The 24,378-nt window shown below is 48.2% G+C and overlaps 1 protein-coding gene and 1 long non-coding RNA gene across 4 annotated transcripts in view; one reads left to right on the top strand and one right to left on the bottom strand.

Moving 5' to 3' along the window:
* The first annotated feature begins 4,337 nt into the window (after positions 1 to 4,337).
* Positions 4,338 to 13,868, top strand: PLEKHO1 (pleckstrin homology domain containing O1). Its single transcript, XM_007109690.2, has 6 exons — positions 4,338 to 4,523; positions 5,188 to 5,334; positions 9,917 to 10,057; positions 10,746 to 10,850; positions 11,235 to 11,336; positions 13,053 to 13,868. Exons 1-6 carry the CDS (start codon positions 4,494 to 4,496, stop codon positions 13,752 to 13,754), a joined length of 1,227 nt encoding a protein of 408 aa, XP_007109752.1. The 5' UTR covers positions 4,338 to 4,493; the 3' UTR covers positions 13,755 to 13,868.
* The window catches only part of LOC112062233 (uncharacterized), a 56,834-nt gene continuing 37,208 nt past the window's right edge, over positions 4,753 to 24,378 (bottom strand). For all 3 annotated transcript variants that reach the window (XR_003679502.2, XR_003679503.2, XR_002890629.3), the window contains 2 exons: positions 8,402 to 8,848; positions 4,753 to 5,249 (listed from right to left, as the gene is read on the bottom strand). This is a non-coding gene — a long non-coding RNA (uncharacterized lncRNA). The remainder of the gene's footprint in view (positions 5,250 to 8,401; positions 8,849 to 24,378) is intronic.

Raw genomic sequence — 24,378 nt, 5'->3', positions numbered from 1 at the left:
CCACATGCCGCGGAGCGGCTGGGCCCGTGAGCCATGGCCGCTGAGCCTGCGCGCCCGGAGCCTGTGCTCCGCAACAGGAGAGGCCACAACAGTGAGAGGCCCGCGTACCACAAAAAAAAAAAAAAAAGTAAGGCAGCCTTACTTTTAAGGCTAGGGGAGACAAGTTTTAAATGCAGCGTTTTACAAGTTACATAGTCTTTTCAAATAAACAGAAACCTCCTTCCTCCAAGCAGGATTACCGGTGCTTGCCTTTCTCTTGGCAAAATAACTCTGGAATAAGAATAAGAACAGAGACTTTCCTAATATCATTCTCCTCACTATTCATCTGCTTCCATTGTGCCTACTCAGCTAACAATATCAAGAAGTCTAGGAACTTCCCTGGCGGTCCAGTGGTTATGACTCCTTGATTCCACTGCAGGGGGCCCTGGTCAGGGAACTAAGATCCCGCATGCCGTGCAGTGCAGCCAAAAAAAAAAATTTTTTTAAGTCTAAGAAATGAGCCTTACCTTCAGGATGTTTTATGCCAGAAGTTGGCATTTCTTTATTTATTTATCGGCAGGCGGACTCTCAACCACTGCGCCACCAGGGAAGCCCCGGCATTTCTTTATTAAGGATCAAAGATTCATATTTTTATTTAAGATTTACAGAGCTGATTACATTATTACCGGTCCTTTATTTTTTCCCTTTAAAAACATTTTTTTTTTTTTTTCAATCTTTTGGCTGCACCACGCGGCATGTGGGATCTTAGTTCCCTGACCAGGGCCACCTGCAGTGGAAGCGTGGACTCAACCACTGGACCGCTAGGGAAGTCCATAAAAACGTCATTTTAGGGGCTTCCCTGGTGGCGCAGTGGTTGCGCGTCCGCCTGCCGATGCAGGGGAACCGGGTTCGCGCCCCGGTCTGGGAAGATCCCATATGCCGCGGAGCGGCTGGGCCCGTGAGCCATGGCCGCTGGGCCTGCGCGTCTGGAGCCTGTGCTCCGCAACGGGAGAGGCCGCAGCAGAGGGAGGCCCGCATACCACAAAAAAAAAAAAAAAAAAAAAACACGTCATTTTAATTAAGGTCTCATGCTTTTAATGACCTCTCTTCCAGAGACTGAAATGCCTAGTCAAAACCTCTATGTCCCATTTACTCTACAACAGCCAAGGTGCTTGTTTTTAGGTAAACAACTGTTTGGATAACAGTTTTTGCCCGGTAAATATGCAGGCAGCAATTCAAAATCCTTATCTCTGATGGCTCACTTCTTCGTTGCTTAAGTGGAGTTACTTATAAAATAGTTTAAGAATAAAGCTACTGGGCTTCCCTGGTGGCACAGTGGTTGAGAGTCCGCCTGCCGATGCAGGGGACACGGGTTCGTGCCCCGGTCCGGGAAGATCCCACGTGCCACGGAGCGGCTGGGCCCGTGAGCCATGGCCGCTGAGCCTGCGCGTCCGGAGCCTGTGCTCCGCAACGGGAGAGGCCACAACAGTGAGAGGCCCGCGAACCGCAAAAAAAATAAATAAATAAATAAAGCTACTGACAGTTGTGTCTTATCCATGGTGATGCAGTTAGGGAGGTAACCCCACCATGAGTACCCCCAGTATCTTATCTCCACCAAAGAAGGACATTGAGTTATCTGAGTTATTTTTGTGGTTTGTGTGTGCAGTAATGTCAAGCTTACTGAGGAGACAGTGCTGTGAAAATGAGAAAAGGAACCCATAAGTTGTTACTCTGAGATTTCTCACTTACGAGTTGGTCTTCAGAAATAGTCTCAGATCATAGATCCCAAGTCAGGTGCCACAAGGTTCACCTGGTGGAGAGAAGTAAAGCTTGAAGAACAGGCCAGGGGAGGAGTATGGCTTATGGGAAGAGGAATGAGTAGCAAGACAAAGGGAGACAAAGTAAGGGAAGGTAGGGGCGGGATGATAAGATGAGGCCATGCAGCGGTGCAGGTTAATGAGAGAGAAAACCAGAGATTTATGTAACATCTCCAGGAGCAAATAGGCAGGGAAGGTTCTCCAGCCCACATGCATCTGTTCTGGAATCTGAAAATTACTTTGGAGGGTTTTGATTCTTTAGGAGTCCCTCTGCCTGATGTTCCACAAAGCTCCAGCTCCTGCCTGATATAGCACATGGGACCCTAGTACCTTGCATACAGGACATACTCAAATATTTGCTGACTAAAGGAAGATGGGGCAAGTCATGAATTACTTTTTTCCCCATAAACCGGAATCTAAACTAAAAGTCCAAACCACTCCTATCTACCTGGCAAGCAAGCCCTCAAAAGATCAAACAGGGTAGTGTTCTCACCAGTACGATGGGACATTTTGCTTCCTTACTTATGAAGATACCCTGGATTTTCTCATCCTTTTTAAATCACTTTTTAAATAGAGTGGGAAATAGAGATGGTGGGAAGGGGAGTGTGTGTGTATGTGTGTGTGTGTGTGTGTGTATGTGTGTGTGTGAAACCTAAACAGCGGAGTCAGAAAACCTGGATTCTAATCTATTTAGCCAGTAACTTGCTGTGTAAACTTGGGCAAGTCCGTTGATTTGCCATGCCCTGTTTCCTCATTTTCCAAGTGGGAATAATATTTATTCTATTGATACATACCTCACAAGGTGGCACTAAAGATTTAAAGAAATGATATATGAGAGCATTTTTAAAGGATACATTTCAAAAAGGATACATTTTGAAAGGATACATTAATTCTTGTATTTTAGACTACTAAAATACAAGAATTAATTAGTATGGTAAATGAAAAGAGGTTAAGAGGAATATTATTGGATTAGGGGAAAAGCGGGGCTCAGAAAAGAGAGAAGCCCCCTCCTTTATTTGACAGATACCAGAAAAAGCCAAGACCACTACACTCCTTAATTTGGCCAACATTTTCTTTTATCTTGAGACATCTCCGAAAAAAGGGGTTCTTTCTTTTTCCTGCTTCTCTGTGCCAGGGATTTGTATTCATTTTGAAGTTACTGCCTGCCTACCATATGCCAGGCAATGTGTTCTTTAGCTCATTATTATTTAGTAATTAGCCCTAGAGGGCAATACTGTATTTTTAAAGGACTTTCATGGGTTATCTCATATATTCCCCTATCTTTCCTTGTTGATGGAATTGGCAGTCACTACTTAATATGTAGAGGAACTGAGGCCCAAAGAAATGCAGTGACTTGACCAAAGGCCACGGGGCAGTGATGAAACTAGTACCCAAACCTAGGTTTCCTGACTTTCCTCTTCCCATTAAATGGGTACTGGGGAAAAAAATGAAGTTACCAAGATGCTGGTGTGTGGGCTCTGAGGCAGATCTGGCTTAGGGGTGATCAGCAGAGCCTTCCCCAGCCAGGGCATCCTCTGGGCATTGCGGTAGACAGGATGGAATTTTTACATGTCAGTGCATCAGGGAGAGATACCAGGTAGTAGGAAGTTTAAGCCTCACCTGGAGCTTGTCTGTAAAGACACTTGGTCTAACAGACCAGGGCTCTGGAGACAGACAGTTCTATTCCTTCCAGCACTTACAGCGTGTCTGCAAATCCCTCAGACATTCTGAATCTCACTTTTCTCTCTGTGCAATGGAGATCAGAATATGTACCTCGTACCTAGGGTTATTCTCCTGAGGCTCAAATAAGGCCTGAGGCTTTGTAAACTGGAAGAAATGTGTATTAATATTAACTTCTCTTCCACGGAGTCGCCCTACACATCGGTACCCTCCGAAGCATGAAACTTTTCCCCAACGGTTGACCTGCCCAGACCACTATCTGTACCACCTAGGGAGTGTGAATTCCAGTTGCCAGTCCTGGGTAACGCGCCCTCCCAGCTCACGATCTTGTTTTTGTTTTGGCTTTGAGGGGGAGAGGATCCCGATCTAGGTTATCGCCGGTCTTCATAAACCTCCCTGTCTCTCTACCATCCGCTCCATCCGCCCCTGCCGTCTCTCTCGTCAGGTCGGCCCGGGCTGTCTTTTCTGGCTCCACCTCTCGCTCCGGCGGTCTGTGCGAGTCTCGGTCTCCCTGCCCCTCCAGACGCCGTTCTCCGGCGGGGTTTAGGTCTGTCTTCTTCACCCTCAGTGAGTCAGAAACAAAGGAGGGGGGTGGAGGGAGCGCACTCTCTCCGGCTCGGCGATTCGCCCTTTATTCTGAACTCGCAACGTCAGCGGGCGGGTGGATGGAGCTGCGGGGCGCGGGCTGGGCCGCCCACAGCGCGCCGGGCCGGGGGAGCGGCCGGGCCGGGCCGGGCGGGCGGGCGACGGGGGAGCTTTCGGGGGCCCGGGCCGCGTGGGCGCCGGGATGGAGGGCGCCGAGGGGCGGGGAGCGGGCGTGCGTGTGTGTGCGAGCGCGAGGGAGGCCGGCCTTTAGTGTAACCGGAGCTACAAAGAAGGGGAGAGGGAGGGAGGGAGGAGCGGCGACGGCGGCGCCGGGGGCCTCTCCGCACCCTCCCCCTGGGCAGGAGCCCCCTCGAAGCGGCCTCGGCCCCCGACGCGGGGCCGCCCCTCGGCGCCCGCGCCCGCCCGCCCGGAATGATGAAGAAGAACAATTCCACCAAGCGGGTGAGTGCGCCGCCCGCCCCGTGCCCGCCGCTGACTTTGTGCCCCGAGGACCCCTGCCCCGTCGGGGCCGCGGGGGGCCGGGTTGGGGGCCGGGGACGCCCCGCGCCAGCCCTCTCCTTCCGGCCCGTGGCCCGGTCGCCGGCCCCCTTAGCCTCGGCCTCGGCGCGCTGGGCCCCACGACGAGGCACCGGCGGGGGCTTTTGTTTGTTTACTTGGGCTGGGGGTTAACTTGGCTGAGTTTCTGCCCGACCCCCGGCCTCCCCTTCCTCGGGCGGCGGGCGGCCGCCGGCATCGCGCTCTGCAGCGGCGAGAAGACAATGAGAAATAAAATAAAATGCCGTTCATCCCGGCGCGGCGAGGAGGGAGGCTGGGGGAGGGGGCGGGGGGCCCGGCGGAGACCCGAAGGCCACCCCTGGGCTCCAGCCCGGCCCTCACCCCTTCCACTGGCAGTTCCAGTTGTTTATTTGGGAGAAGGGGGAGGGGAGCGATGGGGAAGCGAGTTCCTTGTAGCGAAAGGCTTTGAAGAAGTGGGGAGCGAACGCGGGTCTCCCAGACTCCAGCTGCGGCGGGGCGGACGCGGGAAGGAGGGCGCCGGGGCCGGAACGGGAGGAGGAAAAAGCTGTAATCACCTAACCGTGTGGTTCTCATCTGGCTCGGGGGGCAGGGGCCTCAGGATGGAAATCATCAGTCTTCACCGCCTGAGAAGGTCGGCTGGGTCCGGAAATTCTGCGGGAAAGGGATTTTCAGGGAGATTTGGAAAAACCGCTACGTGGTGCTGAAAGGGGACCAGCTCTACATCTCCGAAAAAGAGGTAGGTGCCCTTTGCCTCTAACTATCCCTGTTTTCTCATAGTCCCCACTTTGTCTCTCCGCAGGGGTCTTATCTACTTCTCATCTCCCCCTTACCTCATCCCTCATTTTGTTCCAAAAGCTAGTTCAGCGGTCCGGTTGGTCTCTACCCCCATCTTATCTGCAGAGAAAGGTCACCCTTTAATGAGGAGACCGGAGTTAGAATTAGAAGTTGAGTTTGCATCTTATTTAAAAATTTTTCTTTGGAAATACCTTTCTGACAACCATGATAACTCCCTCCCAAGAATGTCCCAAAAGTTTTAAGTGTCCCTTGCTGGCCCCTACCCTATCCTGGCCTCTAGCTGACCGTAGGATTATTTTTTCTTCGCTGTTGCTGCTGAAACACTGTTCAGCTTATTCTCCACTCCTTCCTGCCCTCCCCACCCCAACCCAGCTAGCCTCCCCTTTCCTGTCTCTCACAGGGACATATGCGAGTCATATCAGTAGTACAGCTGCCCTGAATCACAGAAAACACACATACAACACAGGGTCAGTCTCACATGACCTCAGGTAGAGTATTTGTAAGTTGCAGTTATTTCTGTTGAAGCCAGTGTCCCTAACCAACATGTTCTCTGTTCCCCATCCCCACTCCACTGAAAAAAAAGAAGCAAGGAACTCATTCTTCATTCCTTCCTGCCCAGCTGCCCCCCACCAGTTATATCAGAAGGGAGAATGGAGTTATGAACCCCTGTGTGTCTCTATGTCTGTGGGGCTATAGTTAAAATGAAAACCACAGTCCACATTGGGTCAGAACCTGAGCCCACATATTGAATCCAGATTATTCTCTCTGTTATCTCTAATTCTTGGGATAAATGACACATAGTAATATTGAGAAACTGAAATTGCCCCTCCGTGGGTTAGAAGTCATTCCAGTCCCTCCCCCTGCGACTGTGTCAGCATCGCCTAGGAGACTGTCCTGCGTTCCCCTGGTAGGATGACCCTCCACCCGCCCCCATTCTGTATTCCCTCACCCAGGGCTAACTGGGAAGTCCTCCCTGAGTTCTCACCTCTTCTGCTTTCTGCATAGACTATATTTGGGTAAATACATCCTTTTATGGTATTGAAATAGACACCTGCGCAGTCCTAGAGAAAGTATTCATCTGAACAGGACATCTACTGAGGCAGCTAAGAAAGAACTAAGCTGTGCCAGGGCCAAAGAGATCCCTCATAAGGGTATTTAAACCTTGCTGTTTAAACTAAGCTGAGAACTTGGTGATGGAGCAAAGTGAGAAGACACTTTGACAGGAGAATTTATTTTTAAGGGTCACCTCTACCCAACCCCAAATCCTACCCAAGGTTTTTCCACAGTTTGTGGGCTTTCCAGGGTTTTTTTTTGGCTTTTTTTTTTTTTTCCTTAGGCAAGTGTCAAAGTGTATCTCCTGTCTTCCCTGAACTCCATAATGGCAGGAAACTCTAGTGAGCAATCAGGGAGAACTTCCCACACGTCAGTGGGGAAAACATGTGATCAGGGAAAGGGTAGAAGAAACAAGACATCTTTTTCTTGTTTGTATTTGTTCAAAGAACAGAGTCAGGGGGCAAAAGAGCGTAGTTGACCCTTGTTTGTGGAGGAAGGGGTACTGAGACAGGGGAAAGGATGGAATGACCTCAGCTTAGGATGTCTGGTGTCCTGTGAGTCAGGAGCATCTGGCTGATCATGGGGCCAACTGCCCACTGCTGAGAAAGGCATAGGAAAAGAGGGAACAAGCCTATTGGTAGTACTCTTCTTTGGGGCCAGTTTCCATGCTACAAAGGCCTAGGTTAAAGGTGAAACTGATCAAGGACTATAGGCTTTATTCTGTCCGCTTCCCAAAAGCTCAGGAGCCAACAGAGTCAAGATTTTTTTTAATATAGTATGATATTTGTAATTTACATGGCCTTTTAAAAAAAATATTTATTTATTTATTTTGGCTGCACTGGGTCTTAGTTGCGGTGCACAGGATCTTCGTTGCATCCTGTGGGATCTTTAGTTGTGGCATGCGGACTCTTAGTTGCAGCATGCACGCGGGATGCAACTAAGGGATCTAGTTCCCTGACCAGGGATTGAACCCCGGCCGCCTGCATTGAGAAGCTCAGAGTCTTACCCTCTGGACCACCAGGGAAGTCCCAGTAATTTACATGTTAATGCAGGAAATCCCTAACCCTCTCCCCTAGAATTTGCGTCAGTCTTTTTTTGCAACTGCCCCCACCAAAGAAATCCTTCTGTATTTGTTGTTAATAATCGTTTTCTTCATTCTTAGTCAAAGGGCACCTTATGATCATGGAGCTGATGTATAGGAACAGAAACTAGACCTTAGGGAGACCTCATGGTAGAGGAAATTGAGTTCAGGGCATCTTTTTTTGGCAAGCATGGGAAAAATTCCTTTCTGTGGGCTAAGGAGAAAGAATCAGGGGAAAGGGTTGACTTTTGTGGGTGGTAATTATAAATGAGACTGTGGGAATTAGATGGGCAAAAACAATACAGTGGAGAACTAGGGTCTTGGAGTTGTCCATCTTCCCTGGGCACTGGAATATGCTTGTTTCACTGCTTGCCTTACCCCATCTCCGACCCCTGCCTTATGAGGGGCTAACCTCTGTCAATGTCTTCTGCTCCCCAGAGCTCCTTATCAGTCGTGTCCAAGCCAGAATATCTCCCTTTCCCTTCCCTTTCCCTCCGTTCCCCTCCCCTTCCGTTCCCCTCCCCTCTCCTCCCCTCCCCTCCCCTAAGGAAAACAGAACAAGCAACTCTCTTCCCCTGGCTACATACACACACCCAGCACTTTCCTCTCCAAGATTTCTGGCCTCTGCTGATAGTCTCAGCTCTGAGGAAGGAGGGGAAGAGGAGTGATGCATCACCCTGCATCCCTGCTTCCATGTTTCTGGGAATTGTTCTGGGACACCCCCTGCCAGCATCTTGTCCACTTTCACCTACAAGCCTTCAAGGCTTCTGGTCACTTCCTAGTCCAAAACCCGGGAGCCCAGGATAGAGGAGAGCCCAGGAGGAGCCAGGCCACGTGGAAACAAAGAAAGGTGGGTGTATGAGCAACCATTCACCTGAATGAGTCTGTGCAGCCCCCTGGGTTCAGCGCCAAGTCAGAAGGATAGGCAGATACAAGAGCAGAGATCGGCTGGGGGACGGAAGAGAGAACCAGGCGGATAGATGAAGTCACCTCCAGGCACACCATTCCTATTTCAGAGCTTGAGACCTGGGGACTCTTGTGAAATACTTCCAGTCAGGGAGGGTAGATGTCTTCCAAGGAACATATGAGGCTACTTTTGACTGTTTGTTTAGTTTTAACAGGACAAGTGCTGGTGGTTTTCATCTCTCATCCCAGGAAAACCTGAACAGCTCATTCCACAGGGTCTTCCGATTCCAGGCGCAAGTAGCAGAGGGAGAAAGGGTTTTCTAATCACAGGCTGCTTCATCCAGGCCAGTGATGAAGGCTTCTTTCCTCTTGCAAGCCAAATCACAGCTTCAAAGGATCAGGGCTATGGGGATACCTTAGGAGAGAGGAGAAAAAACCCTGAGAAGTTTAAAATGGACCTTGGCAGAAATGTTAGTAGAATTTGCTTTGTGGCACTCATAAAAGGCTGCTTGGGGTTGGACGATATAGATGGAACTGTGGTCTCTGATTAGACCTTCAACAAGAGAGTTAAGAGCCAAATGATGGATAGACATGCTGAGAGTGGAACCGGGTGCAAGATAGATTCTACAAGCAGGAAGGGCTCAGTTTAGACACAAGGAAGAACTTCCTGGCAGTAAGGGCTCAAACTGGAATCATGGAAACAGGTAGCAGAACACTTTTTTCCAAGTAGTCCTCCAGGGAGAGCATAAATGCATCTTTGCCTAGAGAGCAGTGGATGATTTAAGTGGCTTCTCAAGCCCGCAGGAGCTAGGTTGGGTTGTCACGGTACCTTGGAAGGAAGAAGGAGGGGTAGGAACTACAGGTGTATTTTTCACCCTGTCTGAACAAACTGAACACAGGGGCTGCTGTTCCTATGGTGCTGAAGCTTCTGAAAAGAAGGAGATAGATCAGTCTCTTCATAATAGTATATATTTAAGGAAGGAGCCAAGGGGTAATGGGATGGATAAGAAAGCAACAGCATAAACATAAGACAGGGAAGGGCGGAGGCAGCCCTTCGTTCCCTCCAGACGTCCCCTGATATTGGCCCTGCCTTTACCTCCTCCCTGTGGACAATCAAGGGCCATCCGGGTCTTGCTTACTTCAGGATGATAGGATTAAACTGTTAGCCCTGTAACCATGTCCTTTGAAGGACAGAGTGGGAGTCACAGTGAAGAGAGACCTACTGGGGCTCTGGAAACGGTAGCTTGGCTGAGGGGAGTGGGGACAAGGGGTTTAAATGGAAACCCACCTGAGGAATCAGGACATGGGGGCTGCCCCCCACTGTCAGGCCTCTGTGGGCCTTGGGTAGGACAGCCTTTTCCTAACCTGTCATCCCTCCCCTCTCAGGCTTCTTCTGGTTCCCAAGACTGGTCAATAACTAACAGTTTGGGAGAAGGGACTAAGTAATTTTATCCTCAGCACCTCACCTCCAACCCTCCCCTAGGTAAAAGATGAGAAAAATATTCAAGAGGTGTTTGACCTGAGTGACTATGAGAAGTGTGAAGAGCTCCGGAAATCCAAGAGCAGGAGCAAGAAGAACCATAGCAAGTTCACTCTTGCCCACTCCAAACAGCCTGGGAACACGGTATGCTCCTCCTGCCTCCTTGGCCACCGGGACATTGACCAGGTCAGGGGTGTGGGGAGCAGAGGAGAACACCTTCCCCTTCAGGATCTCTCTCTCAGCTCTCTTGGCTCAGAGGCCCTGAATTATTGCTCTCCTGCCAGCTTTTATTATTTAACCTGAGAATATCATGGCCATTTCCTTCCTTCCAGGCAAGCCAGCCTTTAAAGTGTCCAGCCACAAAGGTCATATCTCTCTCCCTCTCTCTGTCTCTCTCTGTCTAACACACACATACACACCTCTTGGGAGACAGCCACCTTTCCCTGTACCGTGATAGGTGGTTGAAATTCTGTATCTAATTTCTCTTGTCTGAGGAAACCCAGGGAAGCCATTCCTGTCACATTCAAACATTTAAAGATCTTTATTTTAGTACCTGTCCTTTACCAAACCTCCTCTAATTATCTCCAGTGCCGTATTAATATCTGGTACCCTTCTAAGCTCCTCATTGGTCATTTCTAAAACAGCCTCCAAGCAATGGCATTTTGCAGGAATAGAGGCTGATTTCCTTAAGTTACGGATGACTCCAGAGGTAGAATCTCTCTCCTTCCAAGAGCTGGGTCTAAGAGAATGAGATTATAATTTCTTATTTCTTCACTGTCAAGGTGAGGCCAACTGTAAAACCCTGACTGAAACAAGAATCTTCTCCTCACAGGCACCCAACTTGATCTTCCTGGCAGTGAGTCCAGAAGAGAAGGAATCATGGATCAACGCCCTCAACTCCGCCATCACCCGAGCCAAGAACCGCATCTTGGATGAGGTCAGGAGGTTTATCGTGGGGAAGGGGACGCTGAGGCAGAGGGGGCAGAATGACTCACTGAAGAGAGAAGAGGATGGTGTGGGCCCCAGTTACTAGCTCCCCACCAGCTCTGCTTCTTTATTTCCCTTTTGAAACCCTATTCTCCTTCTAACGTCTAAGTCTTTTCTGCCAACTCCTCTTTCCCCGCTTTCTGATGCATGGGCCAGCCCTGGGCCAGCTTAAGGAGCCCCTTCATGTCCAATACATCCCTTGCCCTTGGATTTGCTCAGAAACGGTTCATGAGGTGGGATTATTTCCCAGTCCAGGCGTGTTCAGGCCTCAGGGGAAGCTGGGTTGGGACAGAGTCTCCAAATAGCACCCATGACTCACAGTGCATCTCTTCAGGTCACCGTTGAGGAGGACAGCTATCTCGCACACCCAACTCGAGACAGGGCAAAAATCCAGCACTCCCGCCGCCCCCCAACTCGGGGACACCTAATGGCTGTGGTATGTAAGAATATAAGAAAGTAAAAATTGCTGAAGGGCCAACTCCATGTCAGTTCATCTCAGACAGGACTGTATCTCAGACAGCCCACCAGAGGCATTTGTGTACCAAGGTCAAAGTCTAGGGAAGTCCCTCCACCCTGTTCCCTTTCTTAATTCCTCCAAACCAAAAATATTTAGTCAGCACCTACTGTGAATTTGAAAGTCCTGCCCTCAATAAACGTGTCATCCTTTGGGGAAAATGAGATATACCCACAAGGGAAGTGAAAAGTAGAAGAGATGAATACAGTACAAGGCAACATAAGCTACTGTCTGGTGGCTAGCTATCCTGACGGATAACAGCATTATGTATCACAGGCACTTAGAGGAGCAAGGATTTTGTTTCATTTGTCTGAGCGCTAAGTGTCTAAGGAAAGAGGCACTCAGGTATAGTAGAAAGAACATGGGGGCCTCCCTGGTGGCGCAGTGGTTAAGAATCCACCAGCCAATGCAGAAGACACGGGTCCGAGCCCTGGTCCGGGAAGACCCCACATGCCGCAGAGCAGCTAAGCCCATGCACCACAACTACTGAGCCTGTGCTCTGGAGCCCACGAGCCACAACTACTGAGCCGCATGCCACAACTACTGAAGCCCGTGCACCTAGAGCCCATGCTTCCAACAAGAGAAGCCACCACAGTAGAAACCTGTGCACCACAACAAAGAGTAGGCCCCGCTCGCCACAACTAGAGAAAGCCCGCACACAGCAACAAAGACCCAACACAGCCAAAAATAAAATAAATAGAATAAAATAAATTAATTTTTTTTAAAAAAGAAAGAAAGAACATGGGCTTTGGAATCAGACAGAACTGGGTTGGAACCTAGCTTTGCAGTGTACTCTGAAGCTGCCCGCCTCCAACTGTAAAGTGGGGCAGTAATCATGCCCACTTGAACGGTTGCTGTGAGGAATGATTGAAACAACATATGTATCAATACATATAAGGTGCTGAATACCCTTATCACTTTTTTTAAAATTACAGTATTCTGGAAATAGAACAAGTTTTATTTTAAGGCAAGAGGTTCTGAAGTCCAAATAGCAGAGGGGGTTGAGGTGTGTGGCTCAGAGGATACAGATGGAAAAGGACGGTTACCCTGCCATGCGAGGCATCCTGTATGTGTCAAACCCAACTGATGCTTAGAGTCCACAATACAGAGGAAAAAGACACTCTTCAGGAAGCTCGCAGTAAAGTGGAAAATATGGGAAACAAGCAGGAGAAATTTTTTTTTTTAATAAATTGGTAATTTTTTAAAATATTTATTTATTTGCTAACTTACGTTGGCTGTGCCGGGTTTTAGTTGCGGCACGCAGAGTCTTTAGTTGCGGCATGCTGACTCTTAGTTGCGGCATGCATGCAGGATCTAGTTCCCTGACCAGGGATCAAACCCAGACCCCCTGCATTGGGAGCGTGGAGTCTTACCCACTAGGCCACCAGGGAAGTCCCCCAGGAGAAATTACTTTAAATCACAGAAAAATAAAGGAAAGAAATAAGTTTAAGTCACTATCAAAGGAATAAGAAATAGCAAACAAAGTCAGAGGGCTGTGTCAGGAGTGGGGGCTTCTCATTCAGGGAATGCACGTTGAGGAGGGAAATGACCACAGCTTGCTTCTCTTTCAGGCAGTCAGTCCTGAAATGCTCACTGATGACAATCTACCCCCTTCATTCCCTCCTTCTCCCTCTCCAGGCTTCAACGTCTACCTCGGATGGCATGCTGACCTTGGACCTGATCCAGGAGGAAGACCCTTCCCCTGAGGAACCAACCTCCTGTGCTGAGAGCTTTCGAGTCGACCTGGACAAGTCTGTGGCCCAGCTGGCAGGCAGCCGGCGGAGAGCAGACTCAGACCGCATCCAGCCCTCCTCGGACCGGGCAAGTGGCCTTCCCCGACTTTGGGAAAAGCCAGACAGAGGGGCCACCTACACCCCCCAGGCACCCAAGAAGTTGAGCCCCACAGAAAAAGGCCGCTGTGCCTCCCTGGAGGAGATCCTGTCTCAGCGGGACACTGCTGCAGCCCGCACCCTCCAACAGCGGGCCCAGGACCCACAGACCCCCATCCCACCCCACCCGGGGCAGCTGTCCCGGATCCAGGACCTGGTAGCAAGGAAACTGGAGAAGACTCAGGAGCTGCTGGCAGAGGTTCAGGGACTGGGAGACGGGAAGCGAAAGGCCAAGGACCCCCCTCGGTCTCCTCCCGATTCTGAGTCAGAACAGCTGCTGCTGGAGACAGAGCGGCTGCTGGGAGAGGCGTCATCAAATTGGAGCCAGGCGAAGAGGGTGCTGCAGGAAGTCAGGGAGCTGAGGGACCTGTACAGACAGATGGACCTGCAGACCGACTCCCACCTCAGACAGCCCAGCCAACATAGCCAGTTCCGGAAGAGCCTGATGTAGAGGAAGGTGACAGAGTCTGGAACGTGTGGGGGTGGACAGACTCTTTATCTCCAAGTGTTGCAGGATACAGCTTTTTTATTTACCTCAGTCAAAAAAGAAAACAAAAACACTATCAAATTCGTTGCTCTTGCTGCTGCCCGACCCTCCTACAGCCCTTATTTACCAAACTCCTTTCCCCCCATCTATCTCTCTGAGACCTAAATTGCCTCAGATCTGGGGAGGAGGTGACCCCTACAGCAGTATTAAGAAGCTTTCACCTGGATGAAGAGAGAGGGTAACGAAGGCACAGTCTGACCATGTTACACGCACCACCCCTCTGAGGTGTGGTGAGGAAATACACTGCTGCTCCCGAGGATGTATCTGGGCTCCTAAGTTTAGAGGGGGAGATGTGGGGCGTCTCTTGTGTCCCATTCCAAGTTTTCAATCTGAGGGTGAAATTTCAGCCACTCAGCCCTAGCTCGAGAAATGTGGAAGCCAGTGCCACCTGTCCACGCACACAGAAGTGAAATTTATCCCAGCCTCGAGGAGGGTTTGTGCAATTAAAACACCCCCAGTCCCGCCGCCAGGCACTGGCTTCTCACGCCTAGCAGCCTCTGATTGAGATCAAGCTGCCTGGCTTTCTTGTATGAGGTGTTTCTTCCCTTCATCTCTCACACCCTTCCCAACACTGATTCAGAGATACAGCCCTGGACGGATGGGATGGATTTGGTCATTTGGCTGGGGCTGCCTAGCACAGGGGAACTGGGGACAGTCAACCCCACGGAAGAACCAAACTAAAAAGGAAACTGATCTGTGATGCAAGCTGGGTAGGATGAAGGGGAAAACCAAATATATGCCCAGGTTCCTCTTTCGGCCAAGCTAGGGTTTCCTATAGCCTCTCCCTCTCCTTCCTCGAACCTTTCTTCCAACACTAATCAAGCCCCAGCTTTAGAAAAACATCTTTATGCTCACACCACCACCCTCCTGACCACCTCTGGAGCTGCCAGACCCCCCGACATCCTTGTCTGTGGTAGATACTACACAACTCGTTTTGATTGCTTGTTCCCGCTGAAGTTTCTAAGATTAGGTTTAATAACAGTGATAGTGTCCAGAGAAGAAGGTGACAGCCCCATGAATCAAGTAATGAAGGGTTAAAAAAAAACACTTTGAAGTACAGTTGACCCTTGAAAAGTGCGAGGGTTTATCCACCTGTAAATTAACAGTCAGCCCTCCATATCCATGGTTCCTCTGCATCTGAGGGCTCAACCAACCGCAGACTGTGTAGTACTGTAGTGTTTATTGAAAAATATCCGCGTGTAAGTGGATCTGCGCAGTTCAAACTTATGTTGTTCAAGGGTCAATTGTAGACCCCTTGCTTGCTTCTTGATCCTCTTCCCTAGATCCCCTCTCACCTCCAAGAGCCAAAACCTAGAGTTCACCTAAGGGTGAGAGGGGAGAAGAGGAGAAAACGGGGACAAACTGTGTGTACATCCTGGCCACGAAGCTGCCCTCGTGTGACATTCAGGAAGGTGGGGTAGGAGGGAAACAAGGAAAATCCTTTGGGCAAAACACAGACCCTCAACTGCCACTCTTCTGCTCTGACATTACTCCATAACCCCTGTAAGCAAGATGGGGGAATCTGTCTAAGTTGAACATCTGTAGGGAAGAGAGATTCCCATGCTCTTTCGGTCCCCACCACTCACAGTCGAAGATTTTCCCTAGATTTATCCTGTAGTAAACTAAATCACACGTATCCTTGAGTGAGGAGAGTACACCAGAGTGCCACCTACATGTCATTCCCAGAGTCTCCTGGGGTAGGAGGGGAGGGAGCCTGGGTCTCCAGACTTCCTGTCCTCCAAACAAGTTTCGCTCACCTAAACTCTAAGCATGGTCAGCAGAGCTACCCATTGTCACAAATACTGAAAGTCTAGGTTAAAATGATATTTACTTCCTATATGTAAGTCTGCATTTTTGTATTAATTTATTTTACCAGCATTTTCCCTTTTCTTTCTCTTCCTTGTCGCTCCCACATAATGAAGAAAAAGACAAAAGCAAGAATGACATGTATATCCCAACATGCCAATTATCTGTGGCTCCCAGGGGAGCTAGAGGATGGAGGGAGACACCGGAGAGGAGAAAGGTGAGGGGAAACAGGAAAGAAAGATCAGGGACCCCGGGAGACTAAGAGTTGGGCACTGGGCTCCTGCCGTCTTAAGACACCAAAACCAGGCCACAATGTGGTAAAATGAGGCCAGCTTTGGAACCAGACGGATCTGGGTTCAAATTCTGACTTTTTAGTTATGACACCCTAGGCAAGGCACAAGCTTTCCAAGTGTCAGTTTTCTCATCTGCAAAGTGGAAGTGTAAAGACAATGTATGGAAAATGCCTGCCAGCTGGTGAGTAGCTGCTGTGGCACCTGCTGCTATTATTAGTTTGACTCAGTGGGCTATTAACAGTAGCTCAGGTGGTAGGAGTACAGTTTGAATGAGGCTTAGGGGATGGGGTTACTGTCACTGTGTTCTGGTACATGAGCTGATCCAGTCCATGGACTGTGCCCATAAGCCTTTCTTCAAGGAGAGAGAATACCAGGTACTGGGCTAAAGGCCAGAGATAGAAAGAAGGGGGAAAGCTTCATCTCCTGCCTTCAAGAATTTCAGAGCTTAGCACAAAGCCAGGCTCCCCGCTAGAAAAACAGCTTAGAGCGTACGCTGGTGGTGGGCTGCCAGCGTGACCTCCGTTAAGGAGGTATGAGCACACGCACTGTGGCTGGAAGATAATGATGCTAGCTTTTCCCTCCTCCCAGACCCCTTTTCCCTCACTGCATCACTCCAATTTCTTTACCTGAAATACTTCCCTTACTGCCTCCCAGTCACGTGTTCTGGGGCAAATGAGTGGATTGAGTAGGGGTGTGGGGCAACCTGCTTACTACACAGTTGCCGATAGACGTTTTTCAGGATGTGTATTTTTCTTCCTCCTTTCCTCTCTTCCAACATCTTTGCTATATTCTTTTCTTACACAAATGAACTGGAAAAGGGAGAATCTTTTGGGAGGGCCCAGGCAAGGGAGATGAGGAAATCCAGTACACAGAGTTGAAATGGGGTGAGGGGTAGAGACAGGTAAAGAACTAAATGCCATTTCCTATTTCAATTACATTTTCCTCAACTTTTCCTGTTCTTCCCCCATTAACTTGTAGAGGTTTGGGGAACAGAGTGCGGTACAGTCCTGATTGGCCTCCATTAGGAAGAATATCTGAGGTGTTGACCTGGAAAGCTGATGAATTAATTTGCATTCTATTTCCACAGCATAGCTGTAGGTTGTTTAGGGTGAAAAGGAAAAAAAAAAACAAGTTTTTCTAACTCCCGCTCCAGCCTTCACAAACCATGCCGTGCCGACCCTAGGGAAATAGCTTTGCCTCCTTCCCTGCCCTCTCCCAGACCCTCGGCCAACAGTAAGCTCTACCTCATTACACACAAAAAGCAGTCCCGAAGAATCTCTCCCCTTTCTAAACCTTACAGGCAAGGGGACCCAGCCCCATTCTGCACCCCTCAAAGCTCGGCTACAGCCCCTCCCCTTGACACTCCCTCCCCTTGCTGGGTTCGTTCTTTTTTCTGCTTTCTTCCTACCTCCGAGTCTCCCAACAACAGCAGCCAATCCACAGGCTGCTCTAGAGCCACACCATATATGGAGAGGTTGCAAAGAAACCCGAGTAAATGTGGGCCCTCCCCTTGCTGGGTTCGTTCTTTTTTCTGCTTTCTTCCTACCTCCGAGTCTCCCAACAACAGCAGCCAATCCACAGGCTGCTCTAGAGCCACACCATATATGGAGAGGTTGCAAAGAAACCCGAGTAAATGTGGGAGCGAACACACCACACACACACACACACACACACACACACACTCACTCTAACACACACACACACCCTAACACACACCCCCTAACACACACACACGCTAACAGTTTTTGAGCGCCTCTCTGCACGTGACCCTGTGTCTATTTGTCTGTGTGTTTGACACAAGTCCCACCATTCCCTGCCCCTGGCTCACCCCACCCAAGAACGAGGAACCTGTTTGCTATTCCCGGCCTTTATTCATGCCCCCTGAGACCATCAATCCAACCAGTTGCCTCTGACCTAAATTCTCTGCACTAATTACAATCCTAACGAGATCTAACAAACACACAACTTAGCACAGCTGAGACCCTCGAGGTCAATTAGTACAGCCCAGCTCAGCTCAGGAAATGAGAGATGGAGCCAGAAACTCTTGTACTTGCCTCACCCCGGCTCCAGCCCCAACCCCAGCCTGGGCTTGAAAGCAGGCTTGAGGAGAATGCAAAAATTAGCAAAACCAGCTTAAAAATAAGATCTTGGAGAGTTAACGAGTATGGAGAGAACTGCGTTAAGGTTGGGGAGAATTGGAGAATACAGATTCCCTGCTCTTCCTAAGTTATCAGGAGGGAGAGGCTGATGCAGCTACAGAAAGGAGGGACATAGGCAGTTTTCATTTTCGTAAAGACAATACGGAGAAGGGTAACTTAGAGAAAAGCAGGTAACATAGAACTCTTGACCTGCATCACAGCCTCCGACTTATTCCCTCCTCCTCTTTGCTTTCTCCTTTGGACAAGTTGGATTTATCCCCCCTGTCCTTCGTGCTGGTTTGAAATAGCTCTGAAATCACCTCTTTCTTTCAAAAATACTAGACTCAATCTCATTCTTGCTTTTCCTCTTCCATATAGTAAAACCATGACAGCAAACAGCCCCTTCCTCCTAAGAAACACAGAAAAATCTAAAATAAGGGTAATCAGTTTTGGGTTAACAAAGTGTTGTCGGACATTTGGGGATGATGCCTAAACTGTCTTCTAGATGAAGAATGAGAGGAAATGGCCAGAAGTGGTAACAATGGGAATGCAGTTGCTTTTGCAAATTTGTCCTACCTGGCAGCTAATGCAGCGCAACAAAAAGAAGACTGAGCAGGGCAATGTGGCTCGTTCCCCGTTTTACTGGGTTCCTTCCTTTAGATGGCAAAACAAGGCAGTGGAATGGTTGCCTGTCCTATATCCTCTGCGTGCAGACCAGTTGTCCTAACCTCATCCCTAACGCCTGTGGCTCTATCAAGGTGGGGGGGTGGAAGGAGAGGGCTAGTGGAATCCTCTACCCCTGAGTGGGGAAGTGGACTTGGAGCCACCGCAAGAGCAGAATGTTCTTCTTCCCCCAGCCTTTACCCAGCCTCGTTCAGAGGGCTGCACCCTGCTAGCACCCTGACTCCTCCACAGTCCGCTGCCGCAGCAACCAGGAACCTGCAGGGCAGGATGATTCACATAGCATCATGTCTGTATGTTGATGATTCCCAATTTCCTTCCCTGGCCTAACCCCCGGCTCTCGGATCAAGGCACTTACAGCTAAGTACCTACTTGGCATCTTTACTTGGGTGTCTGACAGGCATCTTTTTTTCTTTCTTGTGATGAGAACTCTTAGGGTCTATTAACTTCTTTTAATACAATTTTAAAGGTTACACGCCATTCACAGTTATAACAAAATATTGGCTATATTTCCCATGTTGTACAATACATCCTTGAGCCTATCTTACACCCAATAGTTTGTACCTCCCACTCCCCCACTCCTATATCCCCCCCTCCACTGGTAACCACTACTTTGTTCTCTATATTTGTGAGTCTGCTGCTTTTTTTGTTATATTCCCTAGTTTGTTATATTTTTTTAGATTCCACATATAAGTGATATCATACAGTGTTTGTCTTTCTCTGTCTGACTTATTTCACTTAGCATAATGCCCTCCAAGTCCATCCATGTTGCTGCAATGGCAAAATTTTATTCTTTTTTATGGCTGAATAGTAGTCCATTTTAACAGGCACCTTAAATTTAAGTGTGGTAGATCCTTAAATAATGGCCCTCAGTGAATCAACCTCCATCCACGCTCTTGCATTGTGAGTTTACTGCTCCTCCCACTCAAGAGGCATTGCTATTTCTCCAAGTGCTGTCTGAATCTGGGTTTGCCTTGTGACTTGCTTTGACCAGTAGAACATGCAATTGTGTAAGTTCCAGAGTTTAGGCCCTAAGAGGTCTCACAGTGTCCTCTCTGGCCCTCTTAAAATTTAGCTGCAAGTAAGAAACCTGGTGGAGCATCTTTGGGATATGAGACCACGTGGAGAAAGAGGCATTGAAACCACGAGAAAACATCCCAAACATCCGAGCCTCTGGGCAAACACAAGCTAAATGCAGCACAGCATGCAAGACCAAAGACCAACCATCCAGTCAGCCCAAAGAACTGTGAGAAATTAATAAATCATTGTTGTCTTAAGCCACTAAGTTTGAAGGTGGTTTGTTATTCAGCAGTAGAAACTGAAACACTGAAGTGGGAAACTGCCATACTTAAAACCCAAAACACAGGACATTGGCATTGGGACCAGGCAGCAAACAGAGGCTATAAGGGCAGCCAACAGACTATTAGTAGAGGCTGGATGATCGGGGAGGAAATTACCATTGGACGCTGGAGAAAGGGTTACCTTGTGTTAAATAGTGGTGGAATAATTTATGAAACTGTCACCTATGGTACTTTGGAAGATAGAAAATGTACCTAATTAGCTAAGGAGATTTCCAGGCAGAATGTTGAAAGTACCAGTAAGCTTTTCTTAGCTGTAAATGATAAGGTATTGCAAGAGAAAGGAACCAAAGAAGGAACCATTCAGTTTGCAAGCAAAATTTATTGGAAAAATAATAGAGAGACAGGAACAGTCTCCAGCCAGAAACATTTTCACCAGTGGTAATTCAGGAGAATGATCTGATGGAGGAGAACCCCCTGGCCAGTGAAATGATTCAGGTATTTGAAAAGTATAGGGAAGTGACTCGTACAAGGACATGAAAATTGGCTGATTATTACTAAACTGCTTTGGCATCTTATGGGGAAACAAGGAAAAGCAATTACCAACCAATTGAAATTAAGTGTGAAAGCCTGAGGCTTCTTTGGTAGCTTACAAAGAGGTTCTTCTCTCCTGCTGTTAAGAGAGCAGTAAAGCGGGCTTCCCTGGTGGCGCAGTGGTTGAGAGTCCGCCTGCCGATGCAGGGGACACAGGTACGTGCCCCGGTCCGGTAAGATCCCACATGCCACGGAGCGGCTGGGCCCGTGAGCCATGGCCGCTGAGCCTGCGCGTCCGGAGCCTGTGCTCCACGACGGGAGAGGCCACAACAGTGAGAGGGCTGTGTACCAAAGAGAGCAGTAAAGAATGAAGACCCAACTCAGAAACTAGTAGAGATGCAGAACTTCAAAGACAAACTTTCACCTGAGGAAGGAAACTAGAACTTTCGGACAGGGTAGATCTGTTGTGCCAGGGCCAGGGCCCTAATTGAGAAAACCTGTACTGGAACCCTGACACATGGAGTGGGGACATCTGGTATCCTCGGATGGTAGATGTCCCTGAAGATTTTGGTTTCCCATACAAAAGTGATCCACCTCTCCCCATTAAGAGCTAGCACCACCTGTCCCCAGTAAAGGCCCCTCCCTAGAAGATGGCAGAGGTCAGGATCCGACCCCATCTCCTTTTCTGGCTGCCAGGATGATAACTGGTGCTAAGTCACAGCACAATTCAGCTGAGAACATGCTGGACCTCAGAAGGAAGAAAAGGAACTAACACCCAGCATGTAACAGCAGGAGCAGGAGAGGATGCCATGGATTAGATTTTGAGTGTGCTTGATCGAGGGTACCAGAATATAAAACTGGATAAGGAAGTGTTTATTAATTTAGGGGCACTCTCTTGGGATATAGGGTTTACATTCCAGCAAGGACACCAGAGGTGGTTCCAATGTGTTCTTAGAGTGCTCCTAGAAGCCTGGAAAAAGTGATGTCCCACACTGAGCAAAGTTGGAATGCCAGAATTGCCACATCAGACAGTGGAGGAAAGGATTAAAAAGCTTAGAGAGTGGACATAGTGGAATGGATCTATTATTTGAGGCCTGAAGACCCACCAAAGGATTATATTTCATGGAAGGTCCAGAAGACAAACCATTCACCACAGCCATTAGAGGGGAACCAGCATCACTAAGTTCAGTGGTGGCTCGTCTCTGCAGAGCGGGAGAGGCAATCACAGAGCTTGGATCATTGATAGCAACGGAGATAATCAAACCCCCCTCCCCATCTCCATCAGCTGAGGCCAAGTGGCAACGGTAGGAGCCAGGGGGTCACAATTATCTTAATGAACGGCAAGACTGAAGGGCCAACGAAGCGGGCTTAACCCACAGAGATTTGAGTTGGTTAATAGAACACGATATCCCTAGGGACAAAATAGGTGGGCATTGTTTAATATATAAAAAGAATGCAAGACTAGGTGAACAGGGAGCTGAACACTGTTGCCCCAATAAAAAAAAAAATCGTGATCTCTTGATGTGGAGAAATTGGAACCCTTGTGCACTGTTGGTGGGAGTGTAAAATGGTGCAGCCACTATAGAAAACAATATGGTAGTTCCTCAAAAAAATAAAAATAGAATTACCATATGATCCAGCAATCCCACTCCTGGTATATATCCAAAAGAATGAAAGCAGGATTTTAAAGAGATATTTGCACATCCATGTTCATAGCAGCATTATTAACAGTGGGCCAGAGGTGGAAGTAACTCAAGTGTTCACCAAAGGATGAATGGATAAACAAAATGTGGTATATACATACAATGGAATATTATTCAACCTTAAAAAAGGAAGGAAATCCTGTCATATACTACACCATGGATGAACCTTGAGGACTGCTAAGAAAGCCAGTCACAAAAAGACAAATACTGTATGCTCCCACTTATATGAAGTATCTAAAATAGTCCAAAAAATAGTCATATAAACAGGAAGTAGAATGGTGGTTTCCAGGGGCTGCAGGGAGGGGGAAATGGGTTTTTAATGGATGCAGTTTCAATATTGCAAAATGAAAAATTTCTGGAGCTGGGTTGCACAACATTGTGAATATGCTTAACACTACTCAACTGTACAGTTAAAAATGGTTAAAATGATAAATTTTATGTGTTTTTTACCACAGCTAAATATATATTTTTTAAAACACTTTATAAAAAAGTCATAATCCCTTGTCCAGTTCAAAGACCTGAAACTGCTTTCAGACCTGAAATCTATTGAATGAAAAACTGTCCAAGTCCCCAGGAGAAAGGAGCCTGCAATGTCACAGCAAGTATACACTGTAATAATTCTACCAGTCCTTCTTGCAAAGGGACTCACAGCCATTTTACTTGGGTGACTGTAAACTAGGAGGTTGGGGGGGGAATATCCAGCAGGACACAGGCTCTGAAATGATACTGATATTCAGAGACCTAAAATGTCATTGTGGACCCCCATTAGTGATGGGACATGGGCCAGGTCAAAATGGAGTCCTGGCTGAAGTCAGCTTAAAGGGGGTCCACTGGGTCCATGGCCCCACCTAGTGGTCGTTGCCCCAGTCCCTGAACGTGTAGCTGGGATTGCTATATTTGGCAGTTGGCGAAGCCGCCCCATTGAGTTATTGGTTTATGTGATAAGAGTTTTCACAGTGGAGGAGGACAAATGGAAACCTCCAAAACTGTGCACCTCTCCCCACTCCTCTGCTCCCCAGACAAGATGGAAAATAAAAAACAATACCCCATTTTGGAGGGAAGATAAAAATCAGTGGCACTCTTTAGGATCTTAAGGATGCAGGGATTGTGGTCGCTACCATACCTCTGTTTAATTCACCAGTCTGGGCCCTGCAGAAAACAGATGGATCCTGGAGAATGACTGTAGACTGAAGCCAGTTCAACTCAACCCCGACTGCAGCCACAATGCTGGACGTGGTCTCATTGCTAGAGCATATATATATGACTTCAAGTACATGATATGTGGCCACTGATTTAGCAAATGCATTCCTCTTTATCCCAATCAGGAAAGAGGATCAGAAATAGCATTCATGTGGACTGAACAACATTCATTTAGTTTTTTCCCCAGGCTGTGGTAACTCTCCAAATCTATGTCGTGATATATTCAGAAAAGATCTAGACCATCTCGACATCCCACAGAATATCACATCGATCCATTGCATCAATGACATTATGCTGTTTCAGGAGACTGAGCAAAAGGTGGCTAGCACCTTAAAGCCTTGGTAAGACACAAGCACTCAAGAGGGTGGGATACAAACTCCAGGAACATTCGGGGAACTGCCCCTTCAGTAAAGTCATTTGGGGTCCAGTGGTAGGGGTATGCTAGAACACCCATCTAAAGAAAAGGCAAATTGCTGCATCTTGCATCCACAAAGAAGGAAACACAATCCCTGGTAGACCTCTTTGTTCTGGAGACAATATGTTCCGCCCCCTAGGAATACTGCTGTAGCCCATATACTACTGGGAGACATACAAAGTTGCAGCTTTTTTTTTTTTTAGAAGAGCTTACACTTTTATTTATCCTAAACCTGATTCCAGTCTAACTCCAGAAAGTAACTATTCACTCATTGATCCAACTAATATTTTCTGAGGACCTCCTATGTGCCAGGCACTGTTCTAGAAGCTTGGAATACATAAGTTACACAAAAGAGACAGCTCCGAGCCTTCCTGGAGTTTGTAGTCTAGCAAGAAGAAATATTTCCATGGCCACCTCCTTGGCCCCAACCACCATCTCTCACCTGAACCACCACAGGAAC

Source organism: Physeter macrocephalus, chromosome 4 (genome assembly GCF_002837175.3).
Source record: "Physeter macrocephalus isolate SW-GA chromosome 4, ASM283717v5, whole genome shotgun sequence".
Classification (NCBI taxonomy): domain Eukaryota; kingdom Metazoa; phylum Chordata; class Mammalia; order Artiodactyla; family Physeteridae; genus Physeter; species Physeter macrocephalus.
Note: the sequence above shows the minus strand (reverse complement) of the source record. Positions and strands in the feature narration are given on the sequence as shown.

Excerpts from the sequence above, each read along its gene's own strand:
- PLEKHO1 (XM_007109690.2), top strand. The coding sequence starts at position 4,494 with ATGATGAAGAAGAACAATTCCACCAAGCGG. Across the intron at positions 10,851-11,234 it reads AGAACCGCATCTTGGATGAG|GTCACCGTTGAGGAGGACAG; the intron begins GTCAGGAGGTTT and ends GCATCTCTTCAG. Across the intron at positions 11,337-13,052 it reads GGGGACACCTAATGGCTGTG|GCTTCAACGTCTACCTCGGA; the intron begins GTATGTAAGAAT and ends CTCCCTCTCCAG.